Source organism: Rhinatrema bivittatum, chromosome 1 (genome assembly GCF_901001135.1).
Source record: "Rhinatrema bivittatum chromosome 1, aRhiBiv1.1, whole genome shotgun sequence".
In the NCBI taxonomy this organism is placed as follows: Eukaryota; Metazoa; Chordata; class Amphibia; order Gymnophiona; family Rhinatrematidae; genus Rhinatrema; species Rhinatrema bivittatum.
This window is the reverse complement of record NC_042615.1, coordinates 774,580,749-774,602,755: the sequence shown is the minus strand read 5'-3', so window position 1 is coordinate 774,602,755 and position 22,007 is coordinate 774,580,749. Positions and strand designations below refer to the sequence as shown.

The 22,007-nt window shown below is 43.5% G+C and overlaps 1 protein-coding gene across 1 annotated transcript in view; it reads left to right on the top strand.

The window, feature by feature from the left end:
• Window positions 1-22,007, top strand: part of DCC (DCC netrin 1 receptor) — a 1,677,934-nt gene that overhangs the window by 1,373,208 nt on the left and 282,719 nt on the right. Inside the window, exons 17-18 of the mRNA XM_029571056.1 lie at window positions 12,117-12,355; window positions 14,632-14,770. Coding sequence (XP_029426916.1) covers window positions 12,117-12,355; window positions 14,632-14,770 — 378 coding nt within the window. The remainder of the gene's footprint in view (window positions 1-12,116; window positions 12,356-14,631; window positions 14,771-22,007) is intronic.

Genomic DNA, 22,007 nt, shown 5'->3' with positions numbered 1-22,007 from the left:
GCTTCACCTTTACCAGCAAACTCTCCCACAGATTGAGCCTTTGGGTCTGGCGGCCAGCAGGACTTAGGGTGGTGGTGATAACTAGAGTCCACAGACACACCAGTGTCAGGGCAGGCAGCAGGCAAACAGAGTCAGAGATAGGCCAAGGTCGGGGCAAGAAGCTAGCAAGAATAGTCAGGGCTAGGCAAGGGGGTCAGATCCAGATAGTAGGCAACTGTGGTCAAATTCAGGCAAAGGGTCTTCATAGGCCAATCCACCCCTGATCATAGACACTAAAAAAGAATCTCTTTTTTTGAAATTTTAGATGTTGTAAAGTCAAAAAATGGCAATTAAAATATTCAGTGAACTTATCTTTATTAATGTCGAAAGGAGTCTGTGAAAGTAAACATCTGAGTTGGACCATGTTTTAAGGAAGACCTCTGCTTCAGGGAAATAGTCAACTTTTCAAAGCTTCACACCTTTCAGCTCACCAACGGGCTGATATCACTGAAATGAGACAAACAGTGACAGTATTATACATACGTAACTTCAGAGCGGAAGTTAAGCTGGTTAATCTAATTAATTAGAGATCCAGAAATTAGAGTTGACAACAATTAAAAATATAATGATCCAATACTATGCATTTCATCATAATAATGAAAAATACTCCACTTCAGAATTCCTACTGTAAGGTTGCATAGCATTCAAAGTAAAAAACCCAGTACTTCTGGACATTAATTAAGATAAGTTCACTGGATATTTTAATTGCCAGCTTTTGACTTTATTGCATTTAAAACTACAGAAATATGATTATTTTTGTGCCAATGATTAAAACAAGGACCATGGAGTACAAACTCCTGCTTAATCTTCTGCTCCTGTTATGACGGCACCATTGATTATTTGTCCATAGGAATGTTGTTATATAAATGTGCATAAATGAAACAGCTCATTTGTGAGACTGGTTCTTTTTCAAATTATTATTGATTTAATAACTCTTCCCTGGTATTGAACTTTCCTATCTAATAACATATAAATGTGCCATTTCGGGATCCATGGTAGCTCCCATCGCTGTACCTGTTATTTGTAAACTAAACTACCCATTAAATGAAAAAAACAAAAAACATTCTTCAGTTCTAAACATGTCACAGAATACTGAAGTAAGAGCCCTAGCTTTTCTGTCACGGTCAAGAATGTCTGTTGGCAGACCAAATCAGCCTATTGGGATGGGGTGTTTTTAACTCTCCTTCTGGGTGTTCATTTTGTGAGATATATATGATGGTTTTCTCATAGCTGACTACCTATTGGATGTATTACTCACATGCTCACCGTTTTGTAGATGATATAAGTTCTACATGTGTCTAAGGTTCCCCCAAAAGATTCCTGGATGAAGGCATTTGTCTCATGGATTAAAGTCTGCATACTTGAGCTGGGGTTTGTGGAAGGTTGTGAAGATATTTCCCTGAGCAGGCAATTCTTGTTTCCAAAATCTTGGCATCATTATTGTTGTCATCAGTTCTACTCCATTTTGAGACTCATTGGGTCGTTTGTATTTTATTAAGTTTCAGTTGTTAGAGTTGGAAAACACATATTTTGGTGAATATGATTAAAGATTGATTTTTATTTTTGATTGGATTATATATATTTAATTTAAAAGGCTATTTATTAGGGATGTGCAGGCAAAAAGTTTTCGTTGACTCGTTGAGGTGGGGTGTCGTGGGGTGTCGATTTCGTTCAATATGGACATATGGAGAATTCCATAAGTTGAGGGTCTGTCCATATGTTCACCAGTTCCCTAAATAAAAATTTAAACCCCTCACCCTCCTTAATCCCCCCCCAAGACTTACCAAAACTCCCTGGTGGTCCAACGGGGAGTTAGGAAGCCATCCCTGCACTCGTCTGCGATTTCCTCATGGCGCCGATAGCCTGTGTCACAGGGGCTGCCGTGCCATTGGTCAGCCCCTGTCACATGGTCACCGGCGCTATCTTGTGCTCCTACCACGTGACAGGTAGGTCATGTGGCAGGAGGTCGCTCCGGGACCCCCGTTGGACCCAACCGGAACTTTTGGCCAGCTTGGGGGGGCCTCCTGACCCTCCCAAGCTGGCCAAAAGTTCCGGTTGGGTCCAACGGGGGTCCCGGAGCGACCTCCTGCCACATGACCTACCTGTCACGTGGTAGGAGCACAAGATGGCGCCGGTGACCATGTGACAGGGGCTGACCAATGGCACGGCAGCCCCTGTGACACAGGCTATCGGCGCCATGAGGAAATCGCAGACGAGTGCAGGGATGGCTTCCTAACTCCCCGTTGGACAAGTGCAGGGATGGCTTCCTAACTCCCCGTTGGACTGGCCAAAAGTTCCGGTTGGGTCCAACGGGGGTCCGGGAGTGGAGGCGCGGAGGAGCACGTGACGTCGGCGTCACTCGACGTGACGCCGACGTCACGTGCTCCTCGCAAAGGAATGCAGGGATGGCTTCCTGACTCCACACTGGACCACCAGGCAGTTTTGGTAAGTCTTGGGGGGGTCAGGAGGGTGGGGGGTTTAAGTGTTTATTTAGGTTCAACGTATTCAACATAGCTATGTTGAATACGTTGGAACTCGCGATGCGTTTCTCCTCAAATCTTTTTTTTCTCTTTTAAAAATATAAGTTGCGTTTTACATATGCGTTCAAAACGAATGCACAACCCTACTATTTATCAGGTATATGATTATACGGTGTGTGATAGCGCTTGTAATATATATTATATAGCACACTTTTTTCACTAGATGATATTAATTATCTTACTTAATACACAACCTTTTACACTTGGCCCACTTTTGATATGTATTTGTGAGCACACTTTTATGTGGGGTGCTATTTGCTTGTAACAGATACTACAAGGTATACACATCTTGGGTTAATGCTTTGAGATTTAGAGCAGGGCTTCCCAAATCTATCCTGGTGAACCTTTCAGCCTATCAAGTTTTCAGGAATCCATAATGACTATGCATGAGATAAATTAGAATGACTGCATCTTTAAAGTATGCAAATTCATCTCATGACAGATAGCAGAATAAGTAAAAGAAAAGTTCTACTTAGCCAAATAAGTAAGATAGTCAGATAGCTTACTTATCCAGCTAAATTGCTCTTTTTAAGACTTGTCTGGACAAGTGGCACACATCTGCAATGTGCATGTATTTGTGCTCCTAATTTTAATCATTTACAAAAGGAAATTTAACTCTAACATTTTCCTTATCACTTGATGTAATGATGGGTCACTCACAGGATATCCCCATGACCGGCCAAATCACCCATGGATGCTGAATATATCTTTTGCGGCTCAAAACACTGCCAGCCTGCTCTGCCTTCATGCTTCCTTCAGCATGGCAGGTATGCCACCAGCATTGCTGATCCTGGACTCCCATAAGTGCACGCATGGCACTGCACCTTATGAAAACTTCACGACAGGAAACCAGGCCACCGGCATGCATCAATAGTATCACGCGGCTAGGTATAAAGGCCCAGCCGCGCTCCCTAGCCTTGCCTCAGCAACAGGTCATCCTGCTTATTTGCAGAGTATGTTGCTCCTGCAGTCCTGATCCTGCTTAGTCTCATCCAGCCTGCCTTCCTTTTCCTGCCTTCCTTGTCAAGTTTGCCTTACTTTCAGCCTTGGCCTGTCCCCAGTACTTTGCTTGACTGCCTGATATTGACACCTGCTACAGACCTGACTACTCTCTTGCTTTTCTCCTGCCACTGACCTCTGCCACGGACCTTGACTGCACTTTGCTTGCTGCCTGCCCTGACTTCAGTTATCTCCTGTACTCTCACTTTTTGACCGGCCCTAGGAACACTTGCCTAAGTCCTGCCAGCCCCTCGAAATCCAAAGGCTCAACCTGCGGAGAACAGGGCTAGTATAGATGAAGGTCCAGCTCAGTCCCGCCTAAGGGCATGTCTGTCTGCTGTCGGCATGGGCCTAATATGTTAGCCTGTTGGGATGTGCCAACCACATCACAGCACAAAGGCTCACTTCTAATACAGGTTGCTGAGTACATGAGCTCGGCAGACCCATTCCCCACTCAGGCTATCACCTTGCTGACACCCCAGGTGCAACTACAATATCAGCAGTTGAAATTCCTCATGGATCTCCTCCAAGGCTTGGCCCAGCAAGCTCAACAGTAGCAGGAACTCATTAATCAAGTAACTGGCCTACTCCACAGCCTTGCAAGTCCTATGGATGCCATGCAGGCCCCACTACCGGTACCAATGTCTACACTTGCTCCAGTGACTTCTCATATTGCCATCATTCCAGTGCCTATGCTGCAGGTTCTGTCTACTCCCAAGTATTTCAGTGATCCTATAGAGTGCTGAGGATTCATAGACCAGTGTAGATACAGTTTGAACTCCAGATGGTCCACTTCCATTTGGACCATGTTAAAGTTACCTATATCTTCTCCTTGCTGGGTGGTCTTTCATTGCATGGGTGTCCCTTCTTTGATGACCCACTCCTTAGGAATCTGGATAACTTTCTTCAACAATTCCATCTTATATTTGATGAACCAGGACATGCCTCATCCACAGTCAGGGAACTACTGCAAATTCATCAGGGAATTTGCAAGATGGGTAAGAGTATGGTATACTTTTGTACCCTAGCATCCAAGACCCACTGGGGTAAGGATGGTCAGATGGCCATCTTCTGGCAATGGCTGGCCAGAAGGATAAAAAATGAGCTGGCTGGCCGAGATTATGCACCCTCTCTGGAGGGCCTCATTGCCCTGGCCATCTGAGTGGATTTGAGGTTCCAGGAGCTATCTGGAAAGAAAGGAGTATCCCAACAACCTATCTGCTTGTCCTCAGAACCCCAGGATGCCTTGCTGTTATCCTGGGACACCATGATGCCAGTTGCCACTGAAGAACCCATGCAGTTGGGTCGATCCTGGCTCTCGAATGAAAAGAAGCAAACATGGTGACAACATAAACTCTGTCTCTACTGTGTGGCACAGGGGAAGTTAGCCAGCCACTGCCCCAAGAAAAAAAGGTTCTCCAACTTAGGCATAGTTGTAGAAGTAATCCTAGGGCAATTTGTCTCCTCTTCGCAGCCAGTGCTACCTGTTTGCCTCACCTTCAGAGAGACCATCGTTCAAACCAAGTCTTTACTAGATTCTGCAGTGGATGGCAATTTTATCCAGGTGTCATTGCTTCATCAGTACAACTGGCCCACCACCACCTTTACTGCAGCCCACACCATCTCCTCAGTCTATGGAGAGCCTCTGCCTGGGTGCTGGACCATGATCACTTTATTCATCACCATGCAGACTGGTCATCATCAGGAAAGTGTCAAATTCTATGTGTCAAATTCTATGTACTACCCAGAGTGATCAACCCTGTCATTCACGGATTGCCCTGGATCCAACTTTACCAATCTACTATAGATTGGGGAATGTTACAAATTACCCACTTGGTCTCCTCCTCCTAGGAGCACTGCTCTACTTGGATTCTACCTGTGGTCATGCTGGCTTGACTACCTTGCCTGATCTACAAGATCTGCCACCTCAGTACCGAGCAGTCACCAACATATTCAATATGCAATCACCCAAGACCCCGCCGCCTTATAAATCGGACAACCTCCCAAGTGATCTACTACCCCTTAAAAGCAGTGCCAACCATTATCCACATAGGAGACTGAATTCACACAGACCTTTACATTTCTCAAACCAGAGCTCCTATGAGTACTTGGTCCCATCCACTTGGATCCCTCAAAGTCCTATGCCTTGATGGTAGAGGCCACTACCATCCGGGGTAGGTACTGTCCTCATTCAATAGATGTCCCAAGGAACTCATGTGCCAAACCTTCATTTCTTCAAAAGATTCATCCAGACAACTGAGGACCATTGGGCTGATACCCTTTCATATGCTTCCAGAACCAAATATTACTTGGGACTTTTGCTTAAATCTGTGTCTAGCCTCCAAGTCCTCCAGATAATAAAAGTGTCCAACTGACGCTTTCCCCAGAAGCTCAAACCTAGAGGCCTGGGGAGGGGGCTTAGAAAGGGGAGTACTGATGGGTGGGCCTGGGAGTAATGATGGGTGGGCCTGGGAGTAATGATGGGTGGGCCTGGGATGGCCTGATGACCGGTCAACTCTCCCCTGGACCCGCGTAGATCTTCTGCGGCTCAAACGCCACCAGCTTTCCCCAACATTGTGCATCCTTTGGCACAGCAGGAACACCGCCAGCGTTGCTGATCCTGGGTTCCCTAGGCATTCATGCGCATGGCATGGCGTCTCAGGAAGACTCTGTGGCAGGAAACCAGACTGTCAGCATGCATTGATGATGTCACACTGACTGGGTATAAAGGGTTCAGCTATGATCCCTAGCCTTGCCCCTTAGCCTTGCCTCACAACTGGTCCTCCTGCTTGTTTGCAGTGCGTGTTGCTCCTGAGTACCTGATATTTCCTTGGTTCTTGATCCTGCCTGAGTTCCTGATCCTGCCTTGCCTCATCCAGCCTCCTTTTCCTTGTCCTGCCTGCCTTGCCTCATCACCCTTGCCTTGTCTATTCCAGTTCACCTTACCTTACTTCCAGCCTTGCTCAGTCCTGATCCTTTGCTTGTCTGTCTGGTATTGATCCTTGCTATGAAGCTGTACTACTCTCTTGCTTGCCACCTGCCACTGACCTCTGCCATGGACCTCATTATGCTTTGCTTCCTGCCTGCCCTGACCCCAGCCTGTCCCTGTACTCTCACTTTCTGACCGCCTTTAGGGACACTCATCTAAGTCCTGCTGGTCCCTGGAAACTCAACGGCTCAACCTGTCCCAACATGGGCCTAGTAAGTTTGCTTGCTAGGCTGTGCCAACTATGTCACAGCATAAGGACTCACTTCCATTACAGTCAACTTTTTAAATGTGTAAATTATTAAATTTTATAACATGCGTGTCTGAAGGAAATTACATGTTTTATCAATTAGTCCACCAGTTTGCCTAATCTATCTCTAGGTCATCAAGCCCCCCCCCCCCCCCCCCCCCGGTACTTCAGCCTGAGCTCTCCCCAGTTTACTGAGACCCCCTCATCCAGCCAATATTTGGTTATAAAGAATTCTATTCTGACTTACCCCAGCTAATTATCTGGTGAAATTATGCACAGGTAGCAGTCATATGTGAGTCACTGTCACAGGTTATACAATAGTACCTTATTAGTGTAAATAACAGTCACCCCACCCCAGAATGCTCCAGCCCATCTCTTTTTTTTTATATGAGCATGTTTATTCAGACACCTTTACTTGCGTGTGTATGTTTGAGTTTTATAAAATACCACTTGCACGAATATGCACTATTTGCATGCAGTGGGGCAGATTTTAAAAGCCCTGCGTGCGCTGAGCCTATTTTGAATAGGCCCGGCAACACGCACAAGCCCCGGGACTCGCGTTTGTCCCGGGGCTTTGAAAAAGGGGCTGGAAGGGGGTGGGAGCGTGGGTGGGGCACTGGTCCGAGGGCGGGACTGAGTCCTCCAGCACAGCGGCTGTGCCGGGGGATCGCGCGCCGGCAACCGGCCGGCGCATGCAAGTTATACCTGCCTGTGGCAGGCATAAATATCAAAACAAATGTAGGGGGGATTTAGGTAGGGCTGGGGAGCGGGTTAGATAGGGGAAGGGAGGGGAGGCGTAGATATTACAATCCGGCCCAGTGTGCTCATTTTTACACGCACAATTCACCTTATTATGATCCACAATAAAATTACATAAAAACAGTACTAAAATCAGGTTTGAATAGATTCTGTAAAATATAAATACATATTTGCTAAATGCAACTCTTTAGGAATAGAGTTTCATAACCAAGAGCAAATGCATTAAAATATATTCTAATGATTCTGGGCCAATACATCACATAAAGAGAGTTTTGCCAGGAATACATTCTGAGAATGGAGTGTTTTTGATGAAGTATGAGCCAACACGAAGATATCTGAAGCTTTGAAAATGTAAAGATAAAATTTTCACTTACTCCAGAGATCAACTGGAAGCCAGTGAAGTCTTTTTATGACCATCATAATATGGTTGAAAGAGCAAAGATTAAGAAGATAGTGAGCTATTGTATTTTAGATAATCTGACATCTTTGAATCTGTTTTTTAGGGAACCCAGCTACAAAGAGTTATACTAGTCATGCTTAGTAGTAATTAGATTAGCACATGTATCACTGCAGCATGATTAATACGAATGGGTATAGGTTAAAACACAACCTCCTGGAAAGTAGGTACGGTAACTAATGAATGCATAATATACCAAATAGAAGTAGTCAAAGGCAAAGTTCAACATACGTTACTGTGCATTAAACAGAGTTGAAAGTAAAAGGCTGTTATTTGTCCACTGTATAAGACCCTTGACAGACTGAATATGTAGAGATCTTGATAAATCTTTTTTTGGCCCACTAGGTTTCTCCTGATCCTTTGGACTTTCATCTCAATCCAAACTGGGGCTGGGATCCTGGCATTGTGAGCCTTCATACCTGGGGATCTTTTCTGACTCCTATTTTATTTCCCCTCGCAACATACCTAGTCTGCGTCCATGCACAAGGTTTTCTTCCATGGGCCCTGAATCAGCCTATTAGGTGTCACTTTTCATCAATGACCACAGGTCTCTCTCCTTCCAGAAGCTGCCTTAGTAGCATCCCCAGCCCAAGTCCTAGGGAGCAGAAAACCCAATTTGAGGATTTAACTAGGGATAACCTGCATGAGCCACCAATCTAGCCTTACAGATAATCTTTTAAACCAGAGACAAAAAAACAAAACAAAAGAATGAGAAACCTTTCTAGTTAAGAGCAAACATAGGGCCGGATTTTAAAAGCCCTGCGCGCGTAAATCCGGCTGGATTTACGCGCGCAGGGCACTCGTGCGCCGGCGCGCCTATTTTGCATAGGCCGCTGGTGCGCGCAGAGCCCCGGGACGCGCGTAAGTCCCGGGGCTACGTAAAATGGGCGGGGAGGGGGCATGTCCGGGGTCAGGGGGCGGTTTGGGGCTGGACCGAGGGTGTGGCGCCGGCCCGGGGCGTAGTCGAGGCCTCCGGACCAGCCCCCGGGTCGGGTGATGGCGCATCAGCAGCCTGCTGGCGCGCGCAGATTTACACCTTTCGGCAGGCGTAAATCTAGCAACAAAGGTGGGGGGGGGGGGGTTAGATAGGGCCGGGGGGTGGGTTAGGTAGGGGAATGGAGGGGAAGGTGCGGGGGGAGGGGTGGAAAGAAAGTTCCCTTGGAGGCTGCTCCGATTTTCGGAGTGGCCTCGGAGGGAACAGGCAACGCGCGCCGGGCTCGGCACGCGCAGGTTGCACAAATGTGCACCTCCTTGCGCGCGCCGACCCCAGATTTTATAAGATACGCGCGGCTACGCGCGTATCTTATAAAATCTTATAAAATCTACCCCATATTGTATAACCTCAGAAATTATGGAGGCAGGCATTGAGGTAAAAAATGATGTTGGACACTAGAGAGAAAAAGTACTTATCTAAGGACTTAAGCTAATTGCCATATTTGGGTTTTGTAAAGGAACTGTTAATGTGCGATCTCTATGATGTGGCCACATTCTGCTCCCCATGATGGACAGCAGAATCAAGCATGGATATTCTGCATTGGGTTCAACATTGCAGCTGAACCATAGCACTCACCTTCACTTTTAGCAATTATGGTACTGAATGCAGCAGTATTACAGCCAAGCGTAAGGAAAACTTTTGTTTGCAATTTAGTAAGTAAAATTGCAATTTTGTCTAGGCATTTCTTGGGGGAAAATGTATTGTAGGAACTTCTGTAAAGCTCAATTTTTCAATGCATATGCTTTTGCAATTGCAAACCTGTCAGATGTATATTGAAAAGACCAGAAAGCTTGAATTTGAAAAATGTCACCTGAGTAGGTTTAATTCAGGTTGCATTTAATAGAATTGTTCCTTGAATTGTTCTGAAAATGGGCTACTAAGTGTATCACAGAGAACCTTTCCAAACTTGTTTGCACAGTAAATATTTTCACACATTGGATTTCTCTGCTGCCATGGTATTTAATGAGCTCCATATTAAAACTGTCACAATAAAAAAAAAGGTTTATCCCCTATTATTGTGCAGGATCTCCCTATGTCTACAATCACTGCCTATTCCCACCTGCCAGCATGGCTGATACAATATTATTCGCAGAAAGTGGGCGCTGACTTCTCAGCATTCGCTTTCTTAACGCATGCATGGCGCCCGCAAGGGGGGGGGAGCCATGCAATACACAAATTAGGGGGTCGCGCTAGCAAGGAGGCACTAGGGTCTCTAATAGAGGAAAATGAGTTCATTAAATCGTTATCCTTTTATTTGCATAATTTATAAATGACTGAGATCTTTTTGATACAGCTGTCATTTGTGAATGTAGCACAAGCTTTCATCTGCTTTTTTTTGTATGTGTTTAAATGCCTTTCGTGTTTTGTAATGCAGACCTGGAAGTAGTTCTCACATTTTTTGCCTACTTTCCAAAGGAAAAAGTTATGAGATAGGTCACTGTGTTTGTTTTGAATAATTTTGTTTGTGTCCCATCCACACCAATTTTTCTAGGACATCAGTGGGGACTCTGAGAAGGACAGAGAAGGGTGGGCAATCTTACATTATAACTCATAATGATGAAACCTCTGCAAGTTTTCAGTTTCTAGTCCTCTTGGGGGTTAGTGTCAGGAATGAACCTAATTCATAAGTCAGTCTGTTAGTTATGATTTTAATCTCTTACTGCAAGTTACTTGCATTAAGTCAAAAAATATCTGCTTCGTCGGACATGGGAGTGGAACAGATATAGGCAGCATGTCAAGGTTAGTTTGGAAGTTCTTTCAGATCAACTTGATAGCACCTAAGAGAGTTGGGACTATTTTTCTGTCTTCCTACCTCTTGTATTAGCAGACTTCATGAACAATAAAATAGACAGTGGCATAGTGTGAAATCAAACAATTCCTCAAGGTGATTTAAGGATAGCGGTAATGTTTGATTTTATTCTGCAAAGCACTATAGTATAGGCCATGTATTTCTGATTATTCCAGTTGATGAATGCAAAACTACAAGTCCCAACTGCTTGGTAATGTGAATTAAAATGTTGCTGGAATTAAATCTTTCTGCCAGGGTGAAAAAGATTAAAATTAACAGTTAAAATTAAATTCTCTTCAGCTGATCTGGGCAATCTTTCTTAATGATTTCTATCTTGTAAACAAAATTTCTGAAGATAACAATTAGTTTCTTATAAACTGAAGCACCCTAGTTCAAATTACCTTTGTGTGCTTTCTTTGGATCCCCTTGCATTGTCCTATAACAATGCTTCATCTCTAGACTTATTCAAACTGAAGATTACTAGGGCTGTAACATTGCAAGTTTATTTATGTTGCTAGGACATTTCCTGCTCCCAAATAATCAATCAACTTGTACCTATTCACTATTGAAATACAGAATAAGGTTTTTCATTCTTTGATTGTCAGTAACAAAAGATTAATTTTTATGCAGGATGAATGCAAAACACATTTCCTTTTTATCTGACAATACCAAAGTAGACATTCAACAAGCCGAGTATTAAAGGCATATGCAAAAAAAAATATATATAGTAATCATACATGATCACATGTAGTGAAGGATTTGGGTTCTTTTTGTTTATATGGGAAAATGTTTAGTGCATCTTATCCATGCCCCATGCTGTTTACCATTTAGAGTAGTATATATTTTAAAAGTAAAGAAATAAGAGAATTAAAGTCAAGGGACAACATGTGTGTTGGGGGCTGTATACAGTATGAATCAAATTTGTAAGAATTTCTAGGTGTATCTCATTACTGATCATCTATGTGCTATTTTTTTTTTCTTATTGCAATATAAAAAATATTTTAAGAAAACATAAATTGAATCCCTTTAAAATCATCTTCAGCTAGACCAGCAAAGGCAAAGCATGCAGTTTGAGAAAAAGAAATGATCACATTTTAGTTTTGTAACCGAGTGTAGCATATGTCTAACTTATTGATATATTTCATTCTGAATTAATGGTGTGTTTTTTTTCTGTTCTTCTCATGCCCTCTCTCATCATTATTGCCCTCATTTTACATTTAACTCACCATGATGTGCATTTGCTTCCGCTTTTTTTGTTTTTCATTCTGGTATGTTCATTTGATGGGTTTTTTTTTGACCCCAGATCCCATTGATCCCTTAGAAGCTGATTTTTATCCTTTGCTTGATGATTTCCCTACCTCAGTCCCAGATATCTCCACCCCCATGCTCCCACCCGTAGGTGTCCAGGCTGTTGCGCTTACTCATGATGCAGTGAGGGTCAGCTGGGCAGACAACTCTGTCCCTAAGAACCAGAAGACAACTGAAATTCGTTTTTACACTGTTCGATGGAGGACCAGTTATTCTACCAGTGCTAAATACAAGGTGATTTCCTATTTTGTTTTTTTTTCTTTTACTATCTGGCACACAAAACAAAAAACCAAAAGAGGTGACCAAATATAAACCACATCCGGTTAGCATTAACCGATCTCCTCATGTATTATAATGTTTGTTAAACTAGTGGACTCAGCATCAAATATTGTGTTTAAAATATCTAATCCATTACCTCTTGTCTCACAATGGGCCACAAGCAGTATCAGAAAAATACACTTGTACTCATTAATTCACTTGTCCACAAAATAAATTAAACTATTTTGGTACTGTATAACACTAGACTGACAATAGAATGAAAAATATCTTCAAAATGTGAAAAAAAATCTCAATGCTTTAAAAATACTTATCTCAATCACTATCTGGATTGTTAGAGCTGAGCAAATCCTTGTTCATAAAGGCCAATCCATGAGGCCACTAGTAAACCATTCTGAATACCCAATCTTGGATCATGAAATATTGAGAATGCATTCACTGACAGCACCTGACTCAGAAGTCACAAAATATAGAAAAAAAATAACAATTAAAAATAGTAAAGAATAGTCAAAATATTTGCATATTGAAAAAATGTATTCTTATACAAACAACCTCTAAATTCAACTACATGCATCTCAACATGGCGCTGATGCTCAAAAGGACATTGCCAATTAAACTTTTACTATTTGACAGGTGACAGTGATACAATGTTGCAGGAATAAAATGAATCTATAGTGCAAGAGGCAACACTGCTAAGAAGAGAGTCCATGTTGTTTTCCCCTTGTACCACTGGAAATAGAGCCCTTTAGTGCTGTTGTGAGTGTGGACCCTTGAACTGAGGAGGAGTTGGCACTGCCTGAAGGGGAAACCCCCCCCCCCCCCAAGCCCCCTCCATCAGCAGGTGAGGCTGGACAGGAAGCAGAGGCTAGCTGGAGCTTTGCCAATACCATCCCACGTGGAAGATCCTCTGCATAGAAGATCCTGCGGGGAAGCATCCAGGCAATACTCATAGTCATGTCCAGGCAGAGGGTCAGAGGCTGACGGTGATACTCGTAGTCAGGACTGGGCAGAAGGTCAGAGGTCAAAGGTCCGTTCAAGGTGGGGAACAACCAGGAGGCAGGGAAACTGGAAACAGGAATGCTGGAAACAGGAATGCAGCTTGAAGAGAGCAAGGGATCTTTTTCCCAAGGCAAGCTTTGGCTGTCAGAGCTTGCCTTATATAGGAAGGAGTTGTAGAAGTCATCAGGTGGGGCTGTGGGAGGATTCCCGCTGTGGGCTATTTAAATCTGCGGAGATGCTGTGCACGTGTGCTGTGCACGTGTGCGCGCACCTAGGGGGATGCCCAGCCCAGGCATTGTCATCATCGCCACCGAGGTGGCCACGTGTGGCGCAGTGGCGTGGTGGAGGCCACTCAGCCAAGGAGGGCCCGTTGCACCACCAGAGGAGCAGGAAAGCAGCTGAGCAGTCCGGAGATGGTTGCAGCTAGCAGCTGCAGCCAGGGAGCCCAGGGCCACTTTACCAGGCCGAAGTCGGGAGGTGAGAGCAGCTGACGCGGGATCCTCCAGTCAGCAATTGTAACAAGTGCATTGACCAGAATATCACAGGGAGCTATAAATCACCATAAAATGATATTTGTATGAAAGCCATACTCATGTATAGTGTACAATATTTCAGAAACTCCCATGCAAATCAATTAAAGGTTACTCTATTAGAGTGATATTTTTACTTATCATTAAGCAATCTCCAAATAGTTCCCTTTGAAGCATCCTTAATGAAAAATAGTAAAATATGACCTCAGCTGAGGAGATTAGATTGATTCACCTGTGGGTGAATGTTTGATGCCATTTGTGACATCATACAGTAATCAACTTGGACTATTCCAATCATTTGTGTGGAGTATCACTTCTGACTCTTTCGCTACTACTGTTACTGCCAGAAAATGGAGCATGTAGCTCATGATATCTCATTCTGTAGCTCAGTACATCCCCTGTGTTTTGATTGGGACCTATTTTCAAGGTATAATAAAATCAGAGGATCAAACCGACTTAATGGAGTAGTGCCATGTGGGATATCCAAGTTTCAAGACGTATGATACTTACAAATAATACCAACATCTTTTGGATTTGCCAACTTAACATAGTTCTCTTTGGAAATATTGAGAATACATTGACATCAATATGGCGTGCTTTGTTTTTGACTGTACTTTTTAGGTAACTTATCTTGTTAGATATCAGTCTTGTGTTTTCAAACTATCACCAGCCAATCATTTTGATTGCTTTTTTTTTTTTGTGTAGTCTGCTGATACAACTGCTTTGAGTCATACTGCAACAGGCCTCAAGCCTAACACTATGTATGAATTCTCTGTCATGGTAACCAAAGGGAAAAGATCAAGTACTTGGAGTATGACTGCACATGCAACAACCTATGAAGCAGGTATGTATAACAAATTCAACAATTAAAACAGAACTTTTCTTTCCAACAGAATAAAAGGAGTGCATCTCAGAGTGCTATAGCTGTGGCATATCTCATAAATATATGGAAGAAACATGCAGAAAAAAATTATATTATATCATATTATATTATGGCTATTTTCTGATGCGTGTGTCTTATTTATGCAGGAAATGTGCATTGTCCATAGCAATTGACTTGGTCTTCAAAAGCCGGCTTTAGCAACAATTTGAGCCAATAGTGTTTTTCATCAAAATGTGTTCAATGATATATTTGATTATTGTACTGGAGAATATTTATATAATTAACACATAAGGTCACATGTCATCAATACAGTATTAATAATCACATAAATCATCAAGTCATGTAGGATATATATTTGCTCAGTTGGAGAACTGTGGCAGCCAACTGTAAGGGGCTCCCTAGTGATACAGCAAACTTGCTGGGTCACTCTTCAAACCCAAAGGGGCCAACTGTATGGGGTAGACCAGCAAGAGAATATTTGATGAACCCAGGGAAAATAACCTGAAGGACAGGCTGAAAAGTGTGAAAGCCCTCGGAATGGTTTTAAAATTCTGTTATTGGTTGATTTATGATTTTAAGGGGTTAACAAGCATAATTAGTTGTATACAGGTCCAAATTTGATTTATTTATAGAAAAAAAAATTTTTGTATGTTTTTTTAATTTATTTAAAAACATAGCAAGACCCTATGCCTTCAACTTAATTAGAAATGTCAACATTATAAGTGTGAAGACTGAATAAATCCTTCAAAATAAGAGACTGATTTGTAATTTCTTTGAATCTTATTTCCTACAATCGCAAGTCCCGAAGGTATACTTAGCTTTTGAATGGGACATTGAGGACATTCAAAAGCTAAGTATACCTTCGGGACTTGCGATTGTAGGAAATAAGATTCAAAGAAATTACAAATCAGTCTCTTATTTTGAAGGATTTATTCAGTCTTCACACTTATAATGTTGACATTTCTAATTAAGTTGAAGGCATAGGGTCTTGCTATGTTTTTAAATAAATTAAAAAACATACAAAAAATGTTTTTTCTATAAATAAATCAAATTTGGACCTGTATACAACAAGTGAGTCTGTATAACATAACATTCTCATGTAGATCAGAGGTCCTACAAATATATGAATATTCAAAAAATGCTTGTTTGTTGCTGTGAGTGGTTTAACAATTTGAAACGTTGTGATAAATAGATACCAGTGCTTTATTTCTAAGTTAGACAGGGCTAGGATTAATACTTCATCAAGGAACACACAAACAATTAAATTATTACTGTTCACTTAGGGGTGGATTTTCAAAGGTCGTGCATCCATGTGCACGCGGTTCCTGGCATGCGCACATGGACATGGTGATTTCATAACAGGAATGGACTAGGAGGCTTCTTTCCTATCCCCCTACCTAGCCTTCTTCCCTTTTCCCCTCTCTTCCTCGACCAATAAACCTACCCTAGCTATCGTAATGTTTTTTGTTTTAGAACCTACTCGCTCCTCCATTCCCCAGGACAGGGCCTAATAGCGTTGTCCCATTTGGCCCCTACCCCTCACAGACCCCGGGCCATTTTTAAAATGTGTTTGGCGCACATGGCCTGACCACATGCATATCCCCTGGCTTTTGCGCGCAACCAAGCTTTGAAAATTTGGGCTTTAGAATCAGACTCTCTGATTACAGAGTAAATGCTAGCATCACTGCCCCTAGCAGAAACTTGCATACAAATGCTAAAAGCCTGGGGTAGATATTCAAAAGCCAATTAGATGGATAACTCACAAGTTTTCCTTGTAAATGGATTAAACAGCAGAGTGAGCCTATTACCTGGCTAATTATAGCCGGATATGTTGTTATCTGGCTATAATTTAGCAAGATATAAAAGGGGTGTTTTGGGGGCATTTCAGGGAGGGGTCCCATTATCTGGCTAACTCAGCCAAATATCACATATATCCAGCTAAGTTATCCGCATAACTTTAGCCCTGCTTGGAAGCAAGTCTAAAGTTATCTGGCCTCATGTAGCGGAATAACTTTAGACTTAACCGGCAACAGCAGAGGCGTCCCCAGAAGTTCCAGTCCCGGAATGCGGTAGGAGGCTACTGCAATCCTGGAGACCAACTTGAAATAAAGGTACATGGCTGGGAGGGAGAGAAGGGAAAGGGCTGGGGTGGGTGTTGGAGGGAAAGGGCGAATCTGGATGCTGCAAAATTGAAATTTTTGAAGAATAAAGGGAAGGCTGAGCAGGGGGTGGGGAGAGGGAAGGGGGACTCCCGGCACCAATTTCTTTTTTTTACATTAAAAGGAACATTTTGGTGGTGGTGGTGGTGGGGGGGAGGGCTCTAGTTAAGCCCCATAAGGCCTTTGCAACTCAAGTGGGAAGGACACAGGGGACAGGCCACAATGTTTTGTTTTTTTTTAATGGAGCAGAACTTAACTGGATATATTCTTTTTGAATATGTCCAGTTAAGTCTAAAGTTATATGGCTAGCCATAGCTGAATAATTGTATACAAAACCAGTGATATTCAAAAGAATATCCGGTTATGTTTAAGGTTATCTGGCTATGGTTAGTGGGATAACTTTAATCGGGGATATTCAGTGGAACGTTTCTCCAACTGAATATTAAGGGCAAGTTATCCAGCTAACGTTAGCCGGATAACTTATTCACTAAAAAGTAGATTTTAAGACCCGCACATGGGCATCCATGTGCGCATGCTTGCTGGCATGCGCACATGGACACACCGATATTTATAGCATGCGTACACGATTTTACATTGATGTGCGACATGTGTGCTTGAATCCCTTTCTTGATCACGTAAGGGTGGGATTTTAGTAAGTACGCATGCCAACATGATAGGTCCCTTTCCCAGTTCCTGTAAATGAGCGAAATTCCTAAACCCCCTAACTAACCTGCCTTCTTTTTACCTTACCCAGCCTGACCCCTAGAACCCTGCTGACTATCCTAGATGTTTTTGTTTTCATACTAACTCTCAGTCCGTAGAAGCAGCAGGTTATACATTCCTTAGATCCAGGTGCATACTTTGTGGGACTGTGCCTTAATGGCGCTATCCCGGCCTGCCTATTCCCTGCCCATGCCTCGCCCCAGCCCACCCCTTTTTCGTCTTACCTAGTATATTCACATTCCGAGAGATTCACACATGGATGCAGGCTTTTTAAGATCCACGTGGCATGCCCATGTTCCGGTCATGCGCATATCTCCTGGATTGCCCATGTGCAGGGCTTTTAAAATTAGCCCTTAAATGGCCAACTGAATATTGGCCTCCCTATCTTTCTGACCCACTAGTAGGGATTGCTTAAATTCTCTCCAGCGACTTGGACTTCAGATCTATCTGTTCTCTGTGGCCTGGACCTCCAAATTCTGAGGTGGTAGGATCTGTTCCCCCAGCAATGGCAACCAGAGCTGAGAAGAGCTTTACCTTGTCAATCGCCAGCAACAAGGTACGTTCGGCTCCTCTACTCAGGGACACCTCGGAGGGGATCGGTCCTTCTCTCAGCAGCTGATACCGGGGGGGGGGGGGGCAACAGTACTCGGATGGGTCATCTATTTTTGATGGATAACAAGCGGCCAACAATGACCCTGAGTGTTTGCACCCCACTGCTTTTAAGGGCTTAGCTATCCATAATTCAGCAGCTTCATGCATAGTCAGGTAAAAGCATAATTTTAATTGGCTGTTTCTTTGCCCTTTCTCCAAGTCATTTGTTTCTTTCTTCAGGTTCATCAAGTGGCCAGCCTGATGAATTCCAGTTGTTCAATCAGAGTGCACTGATAAATCTGCTCTCAGATTGGCCTTAGAGCCATAAAAAGAGGCTCCTAGCATTATGGTTGTGCAGATTCACACATTATTTATTTATTTATTTATTTATTTAACCTTTTTCTATACCAAACAAGATTCATATCAAACTGGTTTACATGGATCTTAGGGATTAACAACATAACCATATAACAGGAAGGCCAAAGCACAGTTCCATATAACAGGGAGATTAAACTTGGGGGCTAGAGTAGCCAGGAAGTAAAAGGAAAGCAAAACTAGAGGTAGAATACATATGTATATACTGGGGCTGGACCGAGAGTCTAGCCAATTGGGCTGAGTCTGTTTGAGATGTATGTAGAAATATTGGATCTTAAGGGAAGGCTTGGCGGATAAATTGTCCTTGTGTTTGTCTTGACCTTTTGGCTCCAGCTAAGCTGGAAGGGCCTATAAATCTGTCCAGTTTGGTCACATACATAGCAACTGCAAAGTCTCTCTCTCATCTCTGCATTTGGCTGCCCATAGTCAAACAGGTCAATATTACCCTGTTACTCTAATGCCAATTACTGCTACTATACCACTATTTATACCATCTATTCCCTTGCCTCACACTATTATTAATTATTAGGGATGTGAATCATTTTTTGACGATTTAAAATATTGTCCGATATTTTTTAAATCGTCATTAATCTTTAAAGAGTGCGATACAATAGAAATTCCACTGATTTATCGTGAAAAAATCATTAATTGGGTTAGTGCACACTAACGGGAGTTAGGACACAACCTAAAAACCCACCCCGACCATTTAAAACTGCTCCCTTAGCCTCCACCACCCTCCCGACCCCCCAAAAATGTTTTAAAATTACCTGGTGGTCCAGCGGGGTCCCGGGAGCGTTCTCTCATGCTCGGGCTGTCGGCCAATAAACAAAAAACCCACCCAACCCTTTAAAACCACTCCCTTAGCCTCCACCACCCTCCCGACCCCCCAAAAAAAACGTTTTAAAATTACCTGGTGGTCCAGTGGGCCCCGGGAGCGATCTCCTGCTCTCGGGCCGTTGGCTGCCACTAATAAAAATGGCGCCAATGGCCCTTTGCCCTTACCATGTGACAGGGTAACCGTGCCATTGGCTGGCCCCTGTCACATGGTAGGAGCACTGGACAGCCGGTGCCATTTTTAAAGATGGCGCCGGCCATCTTTAAAAATGGCGCCAGTGCTCCTCCCTAAATTGATATGTAAATTGCTATGTAAATCGAACACCGGTATATAAAAACAAATAAAATAAATAAATAAATAAATAAATGTCCATTTTTTTTCTGATGTCAAAAAGTCCATTTTAGCTGCTTGTCCTGTTAGCAAGAATTGGGATATTCCCTACAGAGCAAGTCTGTAGATCCCGAATTTTAGGGTTTATAGAAATGAGCGAGAAATTTGTTGAAAACTGGGCGGCATGCAGGATACAGAAACAGAGGAGTCTGAAAGACCTCAATATTAACTGGACAAAGTGATGGACTAAATGGAAAACTGGGAAAGTGGCTCTCATGAGCGTGTTTTAAAATCCTCTTACATATATGTGTAAAAGCCGAAACCGTCCTATGGATGACATGTGTGCTAGTTGTGCTGGAGTAATCTCTTAAAATTAGGAGCACAGTTGGTGTATTTTAAAATATATGGGTGCAAGTGTGCGCATGATTAAATGTTCTAGCAAATCTTTTTCTCATGTGCTAATATACACATGTATGGACCATGCACTCCTTTCTAAATTATCATCTTAGAGTTTAGCAAAGCAACCCACGATAATAAAAGCCAAAGGAAGAACAAGTGGGTCACAAATTAAATATTAACCCCAATATTAATATGTTCCAAATATTATAACAATTATATCAACCTAATAAACGAAGGTTGACCGACATGCCGCAAATGCGCAGTAGAGAGCAGCTCTACTGCGCATGTGTGGGCAAGCACGTCGGTCTCAGCGAGCGTCAGCTGAATTTACCAACATGGCAGCGGCGGCGTCGAGCAGCGGCGGCGGCGACGAGGAGCGGCTGCGGCGAGGAATGGCCGCGGCGGTGGCGGCAGCGATGAGGAGCGGCAGCAACAAAGAGGAGCGGCAGCGGCGGCGGCGATGAGGAGCGGCCGCAGCGGCGGCGGCGACGAGGAGTGGCCGCAGCGGTGGCGATGGTGACGGCCAGTAGCGAGGGAGGAGCGAGTGAGAGGGAGGGAGGAGAGAGAGAGGGAGGGACTGAGTGGGAGGGGGGCGTGAGAGGGAGGGGTGAGGGAATGAGAGAGAGGGAGGGAGTGGGAGGGGGCGTGAGAGGGAGGGGTGAGGGAGTGAGAGGGGGAGGGGGAGGGAGGGACTGAGAGAGGGAGGGGGGAGGGAGGGAGAGGGGGAGGGAGGGACTGAGAGGGAGGGAGGGAAAGGGAGGAGTGAGTGTGTGGGAGGGAGGGAGGTAGGGGGTGGGGAAGAGTGAGGGGAGAGAGAGAATGAAGGGGAGGTGAGAGACAGAGGGATGTGAGTAAGTGGAAGGGTAAGAAGTTGTGGAGCAGAGAAAAAGGGAGTGGAGGAGGGCTGAGGGAGAGGGGATGGGATTGAGAGAGGGTGGGGAGTGACTGAAGGAAGGGGAGAGAGGTGGGAGTGATTGAGGGAAGGGGAGGGAGGTGAGAGTGAGGGGAAGGAGGCAGTGGGAGACAGAAGGTGAGTAAGACTGAGTGGAGGGAAGGGGGTGAGTGAACAAGGGGAAGGGGGAGTGAGGGAGAAAAAGTGTAGAAGGGTGCTGTGTTCGAAAATGGACTGAAAAAAAATTTAATGTAGCCCCGTACGGGCTTAACGGCTTGTCATAAATATAATTTACACCAAAGAAGATGAAGAATGGAAAAAAACTAACTAAATAGAAAATGTGCATATTCAGACTTTCTTGTTTTATACATTGCTTTTGATACATCAAGACAATGTTCAAATATAAAAAAGAAAATTCTGACAGCAACTTCTCTCATAAATTTTAAGAAACTGGGGAAACTGCTAATTAGAGCAGGGGTGGCCAATTCTTGTCCTTAAGAGCAACAAACAATTCTGATTTTCCAGATATCCAGAATGAATATCCATGGGATAGATTTCTGTACACTGCCCCCATTGTTTGCATATCTATCTCATGGATATTCATTGTGGATATCCTGAAAACCAGGCATGTTTGTGGCTTTTGAGAACAAGAGTTGGCCAACCCTGAGTTAGAAGATGCTCCAAAATCTTAGATTTATCTGTTAGAAAAGTACAGCATCATATGGATCAAAGAAAACAAATAAATGATACATATACTTAGTCTAACATTTACACGGATATCTCAACCAAAATGCTGCATTCAATTGTAGCATTTCTTGCTGAAGATTTTATAACATCTTTTACATGCTCTCTGAATGCTATGTTAGATATCTGGGCAAATACAGATGTTCTGCC